This window comes from Ptychodera flava, chromosome 13 (genome assembly GCF_041260155.1).
Source record: "Ptychodera flava strain L36383 chromosome 13, AS_Pfla_20210202, whole genome shotgun sequence".
In the NCBI taxonomy this organism is placed as follows: Eukaryota; Metazoa; Hemichordata; class Enteropneusta; family Ptychoderidae; genus Ptychodera; species Ptychodera flava.
In genome coordinates this window covers 42,161,018-42,177,165 of record NC_091940.1, presented here as the reverse complement: position 1 = coordinate 42,177,165, position 16,148 = coordinate 42,161,018, and the positions used below count along the sequence as shown (strand labels likewise).

Sequence of the window (16,148 nt, the reverse complement as noted above, 5' to 3'; positions counted from 1 at the left end):
GTAGTCAGACATACATGTACAAATAAAACTGTGTGAATACACATTGACACAAACGCAGTCAATTAGTAAATCCCTCAATACTGGTGAAACTCAATTGTATGGAAGTTTCAACTGAGGTAGTAAGGTCTATGAATCACACACACACAAGTTGATTATCAAATCTAACTGGTGCCAAAACTAAACAAATATTCTGAAGTTTGTATTTAAATCAAACTTTGTAATAAGACAAGCTTAAGCTTTTGAACACTAACTACGCAGCATGATATGCACTTTGTCTTCATTTAGAAAATACTAAATTCCTACAGTCTGACATTGTAACCTTTGACGTTGCCTTCAAAATTGCAATTCAATACACAACTGAAAATTGACCCTTATGAAGAAAATGTTTTTCCATGTCACTTACAGTGAGCAGAGTCCCTGGTCCACCTCTTTAGAAACCAACACTTTGGCAAAGCCTCGAACTTTTTCATCTTGCATCAATTTTTTTAAGGACTACAGCATATAAAAGAGATTACCATTATTACAAAATAGTGTTCATATGCCTGAGATAGACACATATCACTTCTCATCATAATTTTGATAAAGAATGAAAGACTGTCTCATCGTAAAAAGACTGTCTCATCGTAATATCTCATTAAATTAGTATCAGTGAACTTGACAGTTGCATTAAATGTTAACAGTATACTTAGTAATTTCAAGAATAAGCTATCCAAAGGAATGGATATTGACTGGTTGTCAAGAAATATTTTGTTGTGTGGATCATGGAATTAGGATTGTTCATGCAATGTTAACTATATACATGTACCTCCTTCTGCATGAATGATTTTTGCTAACTTTTGCCAAATCCAAAACACAATCTTTGTTATATTTTCCTTTCAGACAATAACCTCAAAAATTTCATTCACACAGAACACATGTATTGATAATGATACAATCAGGATGTAATAGGCTATAAGTATTTCAAAATTATCAAAGAATCAACTATTAGAGTTGAAAAAGGTGATATCATAGTTTAAGTCAGAGCAGAGACAAATTTGCTTTAAAGTTCTATAGTTTGTCAGGTATAACCACCAGAAATATTTATGTATGGCACTGCAATGCAATGTTGGAAATGATGACGAGCTATTTGTACAGGGCAGTCTGCTTGAAATTTTGAAGTACATACTGACCTGTTTAGCTGCCTGTGCCTCCCCATAGTTATCAAGGAAATCACCCTCAATGACACTTCCCACCAATGTCAAACCTTTGCCTGTAAAACATCAATAAGAACTAGACTGATTATTCATATAAATATTCAAGTAAGATCTACATGAGTGGTCATGCAAATATGGGTAAATTCATTCCTTCTTTCATTACACGACTACCAAACTGGTATAATTACATGTTGCAACAAGCTTCACACTAATTAATTTTCTCAGTGCCATAAGTCTGTGGATTTCAAGAAGTATGCACCTTTAAAAATGAAAGACTTAAACTTCCTGCAATGAAACTTTCCTATCAACTTTGAGTTGACTTTAATTGTTGTAATTGTAATTTAGTTGTTGTAATTGTTGGTAAACCGAAGTCCCTGCATACATAGGGAAACCACTGGGAATATCCCTATATCGCCAAGTGATTAGCCAAGTGATTAGCCAACAGTATCGCTAGTGCATCAGATCATCTTGCAGCTCAAAAACACTGTGGGGTGCGCATGCAGTGTCTTCTAGACAAAACACTACAGCAGAGGCTGTTCATTTTGCGTGAAGGATAGTACAATAAAGGATTAACTGAACTTTTTATGAGTAAAGTTACATTGGTTTTGCCAAGTGCAGTCTTTGTTGAATTGCTGCAGTAAATTCCATTGACTAGGGAACATATCATGTTGAAGCAACCAAATTCAACAGACTTTCCCTTAAAATGAAGAGAAAGTGCGGGAGAGAAAATGGTAGGTACTGTCATGGAGTTATAATTTCTATCGTTTGGCTTCGTTTTGTTGTACAGGCATTGTCATCATGATAAATGCCGTCATTACCAATATCTCACAAAAATACCGCAATTATACGGTGTCACTCAAATTTGATCAGAATTGGTACATACCAAAGATCAACAATAAGTGCTGTTTCTATCTGTTCAGTGCAGGAAAATTCTACGTTGATGTTATGACAATGATTTCTGCACAGTACAACCAGAAAAACAACAAGAAATATTTCAACCAGAAAAATAAGAATGACAAAAGTAAATAAGGTCTGAAACTTTAGGTACTGGATGTCAACTTTAGCAACATGCATAGCAGAAACAGCTAGTCCCTCTTATTTTGAGCATAGATAGTCTTCCCCCCCCCCCCCCCCCCTATACGTCTATGTTTTTTGAGCAGGTCTGTTAATATGTCACAGTTCATAAACAATGACAGGAAATGACTAATTAGCTATTTCAGTTACTGCCACCACTCCCACACATAATAGGTACCCTACATACAAATAGATTAAAGGTCAGAATCTCTTACTCAGATGTGTGGGCTGTTTCAGTTACTGCCACCACACCTGCACATTTGCAGGATTTCCCCCCTTTTTTCCTCATTTGCATATTTTTGACACTGACATGTTCATTTGAACAACGTCACATCTCAACCCCTGCATCTACCTGTACACCAAATACTGAGATGGTAGCTTTGGCGGTATGGGTGTCTTTGCGTGTGACGGACATACATCCGCACATACATACCCACATACATACAGACGCCATCCACTCACCATATAAGCTCTTTTTGGTATTTATATAAATACCAAATATGAGCTAAAAACAGCACCCGGCATTGAGGTGAAATCCTTTTTTTTAACTTTTATTTTTATATAGTGATCAGCTTACATCGAGGGTTACAATGTGGGAATCTTTACTATATGTGCGTATCTATTCCTATGTATGATGTACATGAACCTTTTCACGTTTTACACCCATCGCCCGATGTCATCTTACCTCGAGTATGTACTTCGACAATTTCCATCTAACTGACAGTGTTTCCTTGAATTAAATTCAAAGTCTCTAAATTTACAATCTCGTTTCGAAGAAACCGATTTGCCGACCGGTTTAAAGTAGATGCGTATTCTTAGTTGTGTAAATAACCAATGGTACCGGTGTGTGTTTTGCACTGATGTAAAATGTTACGGCACATGTAAAACTTCCAGGCTTCGACGTTCTGTTATCCGACATGTCGTAGCGAAATTCTGTGAGAACTAATACAGACAAAGTTTGGGTTTCTGACAGTTTCAATGTATGAGCTGATTATCAAGTTGAAATTACTGTAAGTGTGGATAGTCGTTGCTGCTGGCCTGCGGCGTGACGGGAATCTGTGTCACGTACAAACATTCTTCAACTGTCAGCCATAACCTCCACAGCTGTCATCGACGGCTTTCGTGTTTTGAAGAATATAGTAAACCGTAGATAAAGCCGGACCTTTTGTTTCAGAAATATTTCTGACAACCTTTGCTCAGAGGCAAAGTCAGTGTCGTCTCATACCCTGTACCAGTCTGGGCCTTGACATGACACAAGAAGACATACTTCACTGTTCAGTCACATTTATTTGGGTGCGTCATACAGATGATATCATTATTCCTACAGGTATCCGATTGAAGTGGGCACATAGTAGAGTTTTCTCAAGAAAAGTAAAACGAAAAGGACAGTCATATTATCAATTGCAAAGAATGCTGAAATGCCACAGCTTTTAGTCGCTAATCAATGGCAAAGTTTGTATTTTGACCTCAATGTATCCAATCGAGAAAGAAAACTTGGTTTGACCCAAAGTTTGACAATGTGTTGTCTAGTCTCCCAAGGCCTGGCCCGGAGGCAGTGACGTTTCGTACTTCGAATTCTGAGAGCTACATCAAATTGCCACGATCAGCAAACACGTAATTAATATTTTCAAATCGCCATCACCGAAAAAATACAGAGAAATGAGACAACACAGTGAGAACAAGTCATCGTTGATGACACAGTCCCCACTTCTTAATGGGTACTTTGATTACAAGTCCTCAGAGAGGATAGAGTCCTCTTCATTTATTAGGTCTGTGATAAAAATACTTTAATTTGATACAGATGGTGCTCAATGGCCAAAAATGAGTTCCATGGTGATGAAAACATAAAAACAATGTAGGCCACCATCCTAAAGTTCATTAAATGAGTCAACTAGGAATTAATCAACAGGATGTTGCAAAACATTTTTGCATACTATCCTAACACTAACAGATAATCACCGGTACCATATTTCATAAAGTTTGATGCAGTATTTACAACACTATGAGATCAACATCTGATCGTCATATTTGACGTTGTATTTGTGGATATATCACTCTAATTAGGAAAGTTCATTACATATGCAATTACACATTAATTAAAATGACACTGATAAATGTCTTTTTCACTGTTAAAGCAATTGAGCTTAACATCTGTACAAAGTTTCATGAAATTTGATGCAGTATTTCTTGAAATATCAGCCTTATTATGAAACTTCAATAATTGACATAATACTGCTACATGACGTGAAACAAATTGATGAGCATGTATGAAATAGGTCAATATCCTTGTACCAACTTTGAATGATACTGGTGGAAATATGTCTGAGTTATGGATCAGTACATGAGAAAATCGTAACAAAATCGCCGCCACGCAGCGATATTTGATCTTACTATTTAAAAAATTAACACAAATATGTATGACATAAGTCAATGTCCAGGTACAAACTTTGAATAAAATAAGTTGAAACTTGCCACAGTTATGGCTCTCGACATGCAAAAAACCATAACAAAATTGCCACCATGTGGCCATATCAGACCATATCGAGAAACAAATCGACGTACATATGTATACTATAAGTCAATGTCCTTGTGTACCAGCTTTGAATAAATTTGCTTGTGGATGTCTGAGTTATGGTTCAGGACATGGAAAATCGTAAAAAAATGGCCTTGGTCCTTGTACCAAGTTTGAATAAAATTGGTTGAGATATGCCTGACTTATGGCTCTGTACATGAAAAAATCGTTAGAAAATGGCCACCTGGCGGCCATATTGGATGTATCACAAGACAAATTGACGTGCATATCTATGACATTGTTCAATGTGCTTGTACCAACTTTGAATAAAATCGGTTGAAACATGCCTGAGTTATGGCTCTGTACATGAAAATATCGTAATAAAATGGCTGCCTGGCAACCATATTGAATCGTATCACAAAACAAATCAACGTGCATATGTATGACATAGGTCAATGTCCTTGTACCAAGTTTGAATAAAATTGGTTGAGATATGCCTGAGTTATGGCTCTGTACATGAAAAAATCGTTACAAAATGGCCGCCTGGCGGCCATATTGGATCGTATCACAAAACAAATTGACATGCATATCTATGACATTGGTCAATGTCCTTGTACCAAGTTTGAATAAAATCGGTTGAAACATGTCTGAGTTATGGCTCTGTACCTGAAAAAATCGTTACAAAATGGCTGCCTGGCGGCCATATTGGATCGTATCACAAAACAAATTGACGTGCATATCTATGACATTGGTCAATGTCCTTGTACCAAGTTTGAATAAAATCGGTTGAAACATGTCTGAGTTATGGCTCTGTACCGTACATGAAAGTATCGTAATAAAATGGCCGCCTGGCGGCCATATTGGATCGTATCAAAAAACAAATCAACGTGCATCTGTATGACATATGAAGTAATCCTTGTACCAAGTTTGAATGAAATCGCTCCAGGCATTTCTGAGATATCTGCATGAACGGACGCACGCACGCACGCACGCACGGACATGACCAAACCTATAAGTCACTAAAAAAGGCATGTCATCAATGGTGTTGATAACCTACCTTTTGCTTCTAATCTACCTAGTGCAAAACGGGCACCTTTTCAACCCACTCGTGACTCAGAACCCAACTGGCCCGATTTCAGCTCGCCCGATACCAACTCACCCGAATTCAATTTGTTGGGCAAGGCAACGATAGCTTTTTCCTGCAAAGGTAGATAGACCTGCACTGTGCACTGAAAGGAATAGTTGGCAATATCTTTTCGAAACTGTGAAAATATAGCTAAAGAAGGAGCCATCTCTCAGTCAGTACTGTCGAGGTAAACCTGAGTGTTCATACCGAAGTCATACACAGTCTCGATTCTACCATCCATTAATTGATATTTATAGACTAAATCGACAATGGAGGGTGCATAGAGTTTACAACACAAGGTACGCGGTACGAACGTGTAATCTCAAACAACGGGCAAGTTGGTTCCGGGCAAGTTGATTCTGGGCTGTTCAAGTTGGAGAAAGTGCAAGTTAATTGTCATTCGTGCAAAACGGTCACCAAAACTTCAGAAAAATAGGAAATCAATGAAATTTACCTCAGACATGGTGATACACATAGGCATGAGCAATTAACTTTATTCATAGAAAGTCAGTGCTTTACTTCAGTAATTTATCGGTCATGCAAAATGAACGGCCTCTGCTTTATGAGACACCCAACAGTGTTTTGATGAACAAACTGAAAGATGATCTGCCAAATTTCATGCACATAGCGATAGTGCTGCCAGCTAATCTCTTTGCGACATAGGATATTCCCAGTGGTTTCCCTATGTATATTGGGGCTTTAGTGTACCAACAATTACCACGATGGCAGTGAAAGATCAGTATTCTTACCTGTTTTGAGTTTGCTTACAAAGATTAGTGATCTTACCTGCTTTGAGTTGACTTGCAAAGGTTAGCAGTTTTCTACCAGCCATTTTGGGTTTCAAATTTTCATCTAATTTCACTAACACTAGCACCTGGGGCCTAAAATACACAAAGTGAAAAAAAAACAAATCAAGCAAAGGTATTTTGTACCTTGTGATATTTCTGTAAACAATTCTGACATTTTATATGTAATATTTCTGTTAATAACTCTGATACTGAAATGCTACAAGAAGACTATTACAGATTCAGATCAACTGATATTTGATATGGATGCATTTAGACTTGAAAGTGAATGCAATAGTTCAGATAGCGCTAAATGTGATGCTAAATTCAATGCAATCCAATTCATAAGTTACAGGGTTTACCTCCAGTTTTTAGTATGTGGTGGACTGTCCTCTAATCTAAGGAGACTGTATCTTGCAGCGGTTAGAGACAAACCACGTAATCCATCTCCCCATTCCTTTTCAGCTCTGTTGAAGAAACAAACAGCAACAAATTGTCATTCTTTTCTTTTCTTACATTACTTAATACACTGACAAGTACTATTTATATCAAGACTATTTGAATGTTTAATATTGACTGGATAAAAATCACTTTTACATAAAGTGTAGCAGCTGCCTTCCTTCAGTGTTTCTAGATCTTGCCAAAACTTTTTGTATGTCGTTTTAAAGAATACTGGTATCACTTTCAATTGGTTCTTTTCATATTTCTTAGCATTGGAAGGGAGTGTGTATTAGTCTCAATAGTCACTGTTTTAGAATAAATGTTTTTGTCTCTATTACATGTACATTTGACAAATGAAACAACAAAGATCAGCACAAGAGTGACTAATTGGCAAACAAACAAATTATAAGAACAACAGATGTAGACTTCACACATAAAGTTCACAGTTGACCCTAAAATAAAATAATCCAATAATCTCTTCCATAATTTCCTTGAAATAAATCTTTTTGAGCTATTTGTAAGCCTTCATCCAACTCTTGATCCAAGGTCACTGTTTTTTTTATTTACACTTTGGAACAAAAGCGAAGACATAGAGGGTGCTAGAATTAAGGTAAGAATTTGCCTCAAAACCAAACACTTTTGCTTGAACTTTCCTCAGAGAAACTTCAAACCTTTCTCTTTCCAAATTAAGAACAAAATTCACAGGAAATTAAGCAAATTTGGTAGAGGGAAACATTAGCTAAATATTACTGATATTTGACATCCAAAATGGTTGCAATTCCTATCTTATTTCCATTGAGATAATTATTACTTTTTAAATTTACTATTGAATTACTTTATCAGCTTCAAAATGAATTCCAATAAGCAACACGCCAACAAAGTACAGTATCATGTAAATTTGAAAGTCAAAAATTTGAAAATATCTGGCATTCTACAGTATAGCATTGTGAAAATTTGGAGTCAAAATATCTGCCATTCTACCCTACTTATTAGAAACTTAAGTTGATCCGGCCCTTCAAAGCCTAGTTTGTCCATTGTGAACATCAGAAAAAAATTTAAAGAGACTTCTAGACAAAACGTACCCTCTGTATTCAATATATTTGTAAATACACAATGCTATTGCTGCTGCTACGAGGGCATAGTACCAACTTGATATGAACATCAAGGCTATACACAGACTAGCACCAATCAACGACAGAGTCCAGTGGTAATAGCGGAAACGTGGTCTCCAATTCGGTGTACGCAATAATGTTTGTAATGCACATGCAAAGTTGACAAACATGTAACACATAAGGAAGAACCTGTAAGTATATACAAAGACATTGTTAAGTCATTGTGTGATTTGGATGAAATACCAGGTAGGACTGGAATATAGTACATAATTTGACACTTGAAAGCATACTTCTTGTAAAATAAACATGAAATAGGCATAACAAAGAAACGCTTTCCACATACCGGTACATAGAAACAATATTCCTTTAAATTTATAACATATTACATATCTTTGACACGCTGAGCACAAACCTATCTCAACATTACAGTATGAACTGAGCAAACAAATCAATGATTACATTGAAGTGAAAGCCTTGCTTATTATCCTTAATATATTGGATTACTTTTATCGTTTTGTTTTTCAAGGATCTAACTTCAACACATAACTTCAAACATCTTGACCATACTGAAAGACGTAAGCAAAACTGAATTTTCTGTGAGAAGAAGATGATGTAAAATATAAGGTTATATTACATTTCTTGATTGAAACTGGAAAATTTACAAATTATCATAACTTCAAACAAAGATTACAATATAAATACTGGTAATAAACTATGATGTGAAAAACAACTTACATTGTAATGATGGGTGCTACCATATCAAGACTTGCTATGAGTATACCCACTTCAGTGATACAAGCTGTTAACAGCAAAGCCCATGTTGGTTCACCAGTGGCAGATCCTTTACCAAAAACACCGAGGAATGGTATGAGGTTATCACGGGCTATAGCCTGTAGAAGACGTGGTGCACCTGTCAAACTCTGCAAACCAGCTCCGACAGTTGACAGAAATGAACCAATTAGAATAACCCATTCATTAGGCCATGCTAATTGGGCAACCACCAATGATCCACCAACACTTTCTCCAAATCTGAAGACAAAATTGAACACATGAAAATGTGAAGATTTAAATAAGTAGCAATGGCTTCTTGATCAACTTCAAGAAGCCATTGCTACTTACTTTTCATTTCGTTTGAATTCTGAGAATCTTCCCTTCACAACTCTGCTAAATGTGTCATTCTATCACAATGACTCTAGGGCGAGGTTATTTCTCATGATAACAAAGAGTTTCAAACTTTCATACAGACTGATGCTTAATATCTTACATAATCATTTCAGTTTTGTTACAGTAATGAAAACAACTTCTATCAATATTCCAGTGGACAGAAACAACTGAAAACAATGGCATACTATATGATTCACTGACTTGCAGTGGTACTGTTTTGATTTACAACTGTACATAATGATACTAATGTATAATATGACTGTACTGCGATGGCCACTTACTTGTCTCTGAGAACAACGCCATCAACTGTGGCGCCAAAAAACAGAACACTTGTCAAATCTGTGGTGACTGTTAAAGAATGTATGTTGATGTTGAGTCATTCTAAAATTGCAAGGTATCTGACAGGATTCCATTAGAGGGACAAACTCGCCCCCTTTTGCCTTTTTTCATGAATTTCGTTAAATATGAAAAGTAGTCTGTGTTGTTTGATTTAATGAAACACGCTGAAAAACTGGTCAATTATGCACAAGCTCAACCCTGTTTGCAGCCAGACCAGATTATACATTCAGTGAAACACTTTACAGTCTGTACCAAAAATTAAGTTCATGCCAAATTCTAACCATGCTTGCCTGGACAAACAATGTTACAAAAGTTTGGACCTCATGCAAGCTTTTGGTGGCACCTTTCATATAGATGAGGATAGCAGATTATTACATGCAGTGAAATTGGTCAGATTACTACATGCAGAGACACTGATCAGATTATTACATGCACTGACATTGATAGGATTATTACATGCACTGACATCAATAGGATTATTACATGCACTGACATTGATAGGATTATTACATGCACTGACATCAATCAAATTATTACATGCACTGACATTGATAGGATTATAACATGCACTGACATTGATCAGATTATTACATGCACTGACATTGATCAGATTATTACATGCACTGACATTGATCAGATTATTACATGCACTGACATTGATCAGATTATTACATGCACTGACATTGATAGGATTATTACATGCACTGACATTGATAGGATTATTACATGCACTGACATCAATCAAATTATTACATGCACTGACATCAATCAAATTATTACATGCACTGACATTGATAGGATTATTACATGCACTGACATTGATCAGATTATTACATGCACTGACATTGATAGGATTATTACATGCACTGACATTGATCAGATTATTACATGCACTGACATCAATCAAATTATTACATGCACTGACATTGATAGGATTATTACATGCACTGACATTGATCAGATTATTACATGCACTGACATTGATCAGATTATTACATGCACTGACATTGATCAGATTATTACATGCACTGACATCAATCAAATTATTACATGCACTGACATTGATCAGATTATTACATGCACTGACATTGATCAGATTATTACATGCACTGACATTGATAGGATTATTACATGCACTGACATTGATAGGATTATTACATGCACATGCACTGACATTGATCAGATTATTACATGCACTGACATTGATCAGATTATTACATGCACTGACATTGATAGGATTATTACATGCACTGACATTGATCAGATTATTACATGCACTGACATCAATCAAATTATTACATGCACTGACATTGATAGGATTATTACATGCACTGACATCAATCAAATTATTACATGCACTGACATTGATAGGATTATAACATGCACTGACATTGATCAGATTATTACATGCACTGACATTGATCAGATTATTACATGCACTGACATTGATCAGATTATTACATGCACTGACATTGATCAGATTATTACATGCACTGACATTGATCAGATTATTACATGCACTGACATTGATAGGATTATTACATGCACTGACATTGATCAGATTATTACATGCACTGACATCAATCAAATTATTACATGCACTGACATTGATAGGATTATTACATGCACTGACATTGATAAGATTATTACATGCACTGACATTGATCAGATTATTACATGCACTGACATTGATAGGATTATTACATGCACTGACATCAATCAAATTATTACATGCACTGACATTGATAGGATTATTACATGCACTGACATTGATAGGATTATTACACGCACTGACATCAATCAAATTATTACATGCACTGACATTGATAGGATGATTACATGCACTGACATTGATAGGATTATTACATGCACTGACATTGATAGGATTATTACATGCACTGACATTGATCAGATTATTACATGCACTGACATCAATCAAATTATTACATGCACTGACATTGATAGGATTATTACATGCACTGACATTGATCAGATTATTACATGCACTGACATTGATCAGATTATTACATGCACTGACATTGATCAGATTATTACATGCACTGACATTGATAGGATTATTACATGCACTGACATTGATAGGATTATTACATGCACTGACATTGATCAGATTATTACATGCACTGACATTGATCAAATTATTACATGCACTGACATTGATAGGATTATTACATGCACTGACATTGATCAGATTATTACATGCACTGACATCAATCAAATTATTACATGCACTGACATTGATAGGATTATTACATGCACTGACATTGATCAGATTATTACATGCACTGACATTGATAGGATTATTACATGCACTGACATTGATAGGATTATTACATGCACTGACATTGATCAGATTATTACATGCACTGACATCAATCAAATTATTACATGCACTGACATTGATAGGATTATTACATGCACTGACATTGATAGGATTATTACACGCACTGACATCAATCAAATTATTACATGCACTGACATTGATAGGATGATTACATGCACTGACATTGATAGGATTATTACATGCACTGACATTGATAGGATTATTACATGCACTGACATTGATCAGATTATTACATGCACTGACATCAATCAAATTATTACATGCACTGACATTGATAGGATTATTACATGCACTGACATTGATCAGATTATTACATGCACTGACATTGATAGGATTATTACATGCACTGACATCAATCAAATTATTACATGCACTGACATTGATAGGATTATTACATGCACTGACATTGATCAGATTATTACATGCACTGACATTGATCAGATTATTACATGCACTGACATTGATCAGATTATTACATGCGCATGCACTGACATTGGTCAGATTATTACATGCACTGACATTGGTCAGATTTTTACATGCACTGACATTGGTCAGATTTTTACATGCACTGACATTGATAGGATTATTACATGCACTGACATTGATAGGATTATTACATGCACTGACATTGGTCAGATTTTACATGTGGTGACATTGTTCTATCAAGGTCTATTTTAAGTTGCCTTTTATTCTTTCATTTCCTGCCTTCTCTTTTCCTCTCTTCCTCTCCAATCCACATCATGTCTCCCTCCTTTTCATGTTGTCTCCTCTTTCCACTCTCTTGTCTCACCTGCTTCCCCCTTGTCTATGAAATAATCTCTTCTTCTTCCCTTCTTTCCTTGCCTGTTTCCCTATCTCCCCATCCTTGTTGCTTCACCCCTCCCTTAAATTTACCCCTACTTCCCTGACTCGTCATCTCAGTTAGCTGTATCATAGCTGATTGCTTCACAGTGACAAAAGCCATGAAGCTGAATCCTTCACATGATTGAAATCCTGATGATGAATAGGATACAAATAAATGACGTTGTCAAGATGGCAGCGATAGTTCCCATGGGTATGGACTTTTGTGCATCTTTCAAGTCACCAGATCTGTTAGACCCGGCCATTATACCTGAATGTCAACAGAAATACATACTGCGTTAACATAATCAAGATTTTGCATTTCAAATGGCACTTGAAAAATTGATGAATATGAAGGTAGAAGCCTGTAACTTCCAATAATAAATTTTCTGTGGAAATCCAGGAGTTGGAATGCAAATGAAAGGCTGGAATGTACTGATGAAAGAGCACAGAAGAATGTGAGTTTACTAATTTAAAAGCAATACAAATCTTACCTGTGACAGAGGGGAAAAATATGGCTAATAAAATTGTAAATGAAGTTGTCATATCAGCAACAATCTGATTATGTTTTCCAGGCTGCTCAGGAAGGGCCTCCCCTTCACGTCTATATAAGTTCATTCCATTATCTGAATTAAAAAAAAAACAGGATTATAAAGGTAACAAAGTTTACTTGCCTTTGAGTGCCTGCACAGCACTGGTATTGCAACTACAATGCATATTAAATACATTGTGCTACAATGAGTTAATGAGTACCTTGTGACAGAACCACTCTTCTCTGAATAAAGAACTGCCATCTCAAAGCTTCATCACTTCACTACAGGAGACACTACTTTTCAGCACTGAGGGTTTCATATAAAAGAAATTTTCATATTTGCATCAAAGTGAGAAGAAGATTAAATTTTTGAAAGTTTGAATATTTTTAAAACTTCTTGGTATTTCCCTAATTTCCTTTCTTCAACTCAGCTTTTTCAAGGATCAAGTTCATTTGCCAAATACACTCACATATACATACAATGTACATCATACATACCATGCACACAGATGTATACAGTTTTCAGTTCCATGTTGCCAGCAGTTATAAATACTACTTTGATTGAAAAGCATTGACACTCACCTACGAAGACACCACTAGCTATGCCTGGTATTGAATTGACTGATTTCAGTGTGTGGGAAGCATAAAAATCTTCGCATGTCAAGTTTGGGTTGTTGTAATCACAATACATCGAAGCTAAGTCAGTAAAGTTACCATCATCATGGAACCATGCACAAGGTTTACTGGTGTCCAACTGTAATGCTATATTGCCATCCATTTGACAGTACCTGCAAGATAAATCAAATCATAAAACCTGGTGAAATAGTCTACAGGATAAACCACACAATAAAACCTGGTGAAATAGTCTACTGGATAAACCACATTATAATACCCAGTGCATATTTTTCTGCTTGTTACTGAATTCAAAAACATAATGATTGACATATTAGTGTAAAGGGACAAAGTCGGCCATTTTTTCATAAATTTTGTTTGATACGAGATTCTACAAGATATTTGTTTAATATGAGAGACATGTTGAAAGATACTGAATGAATGCGTGACCATGCATGCATATATTCAACCCCAGTTGTACACATGATACATGAAATCAACGCAAGAATGAATTAATGGTCATGACCATTAATTCATTTTCGCGATGGTTTCATGTATCGTGTCTCAAACTGGGTTCGAATATATCATGGTCACCCATTCATTATCTTTCAACATGTCAAACAATATACCAAGTAGTATCTCGTATCAAACAAAATTCATTAAAAAATGGCCGACTTTGTCCCTTTAATGAGTCAGACTTAAAATTTATCAAGTGTGTTTGACGGAAATTTCTCAGGTGGATGTACACACAATATAAAATATTTTTTGTCAAATCTATGTTTGGATGTTTACTTACTTTGGTCCACTGTGTGGTACAAAGAATCCAATGTAGATACATATCACAGAGATAATAACACAGGCCAAGAAGAGAGATGCACACTTGTTGACATATTTGACTCCAACAAACACCATGATGGACATCAGTAACAATAATATTGAACCATAAACACGCATGTTATTGTACATAGCAGGACTTTGAGCAGCACCAACTCCATCAAGTTGACCAAATAGGGACATCACTGGTGCCATATATGTCTGCAGGTCAGTAAGATACATGTTGGTAAGACTTCAAGGTTTGTGTGAATTTAACTTCAAATCTTGGTTTGGAGATAGAAGTTTTTATGTATATTATTTGTTTATCTCTAATTGAGAAAGTGAACGTGTATCTATATATCCATTATGTAATTGCATGTGTTTGTCAACTGATCTGTGCAGTGCAATATATATATAGTTTCAGTGTGGCTGTCAGTTCACTTCTCCACACTTTGGTTCACCGATACGGGATACATAAATGCAGACAGACATATATACATTCAGAGATTCATCTCATATGCAAATATGCTCATTATCTGGAGGCAGCACCCAACAAACTTTCAGCATATCTGCGGTAGTACAGACAGAAATCATGCAAAGTCATATCAAATGGGTTTTGTTGTTCTTACAATATAGTTAATCACCTAAAACTATCACTTATGCAAATTACTCGTGTTTATGCAGACAACATTGATAACCAGATATGAACTGAAAATGCTCACGTGTTTAATTATGTATTGCAGTTATGTGTAAATTTGAACCTTTGCCACATGTTTGCAACTTCATTGAAAGTATTATGATCAACATAATGAACAATAATCACCGCCAATTAATTCTAAAAGGTCATGAAGTATACAAATATGTAATTAGCTGAAATAAAAATATTAAAGTTCTTTGACTGCTGTCATTGTATCACCATTTATGTAGCAAGTGTAATTACCTTTGGCCAAGTCCTTCAAGCCATATATGCCGAGCTGTGAAAGCTCATTATATATGCAAATTCTAAATTAGCTGACATGAAAATGTGAAATGACTTTTGATATTGTTTTAACCAGGTATAATCATCAATGTACATAGCATGTTTTACCAATACGGCTAGTTTTCAATCGGATTCGAACCCACAACATACGGCATCAGTCGCCTAGCTGAGAGGCCACAGACAGAACCATGCACTCGGCTAAATCTCCACTCCCAAAAAAGAATGGTTCAATAGCCGGCTAAGTTGTTACATTTTTCTGACTGA

The 16,148-nt window shown here is 35.8% G+C and overlaps 1 protein-coding gene across 4 annotated transcripts in view; it reads right to left on the bottom strand.

Annotated features, from left to right (window-relative positions):
• Positions 1–16,148, bottom strand: part of LOC139148498 (solute carrier family 12 member 4-like) — a 114,046-nt gene that overhangs the window by 31,278 nt on the left and 66,620 nt on the right. For all 4 annotated transcript variants that reach the window (XM_070719976.1, XM_070719977.1, XM_070719978.1 and 1 more), the window contains 11 exons: positions 14,889–15,127; positions 14,063–14,268; positions 13,443–13,574; positions 13,121–13,219; positions 9,689–9,746; positions 8,979–9,272; positions 8,214–8,432; positions 7,053–7,157; positions 6,692–6,786; positions 1,170–1,249; positions 404–492 (listed from right to left, as the gene is read on the bottom strand). In XM_070719976.1, the coding sequence (XP_070576077.1) occupies positions 404–492; positions 1,170–1,249; positions 6,692–6,786; positions 7,053–7,157; positions 8,214–8,432; positions 8,979–9,272; positions 9,689–9,746; positions 13,121–13,219; positions 13,443–13,574; positions 14,063–14,268; positions 14,889–15,127 (1,616 nt within the window). The remainder of the gene's footprint in view (positions 1–403; positions 493–1,169; positions 1,250–6,691; positions 6,787–7,052; positions 7,158–8,213; positions 8,433–8,978; positions 9,273–9,688; positions 9,747–13,120; positions 13,220–13,442; positions 13,575–14,062; positions 14,269–14,888; positions 15,128–16,148) is intronic.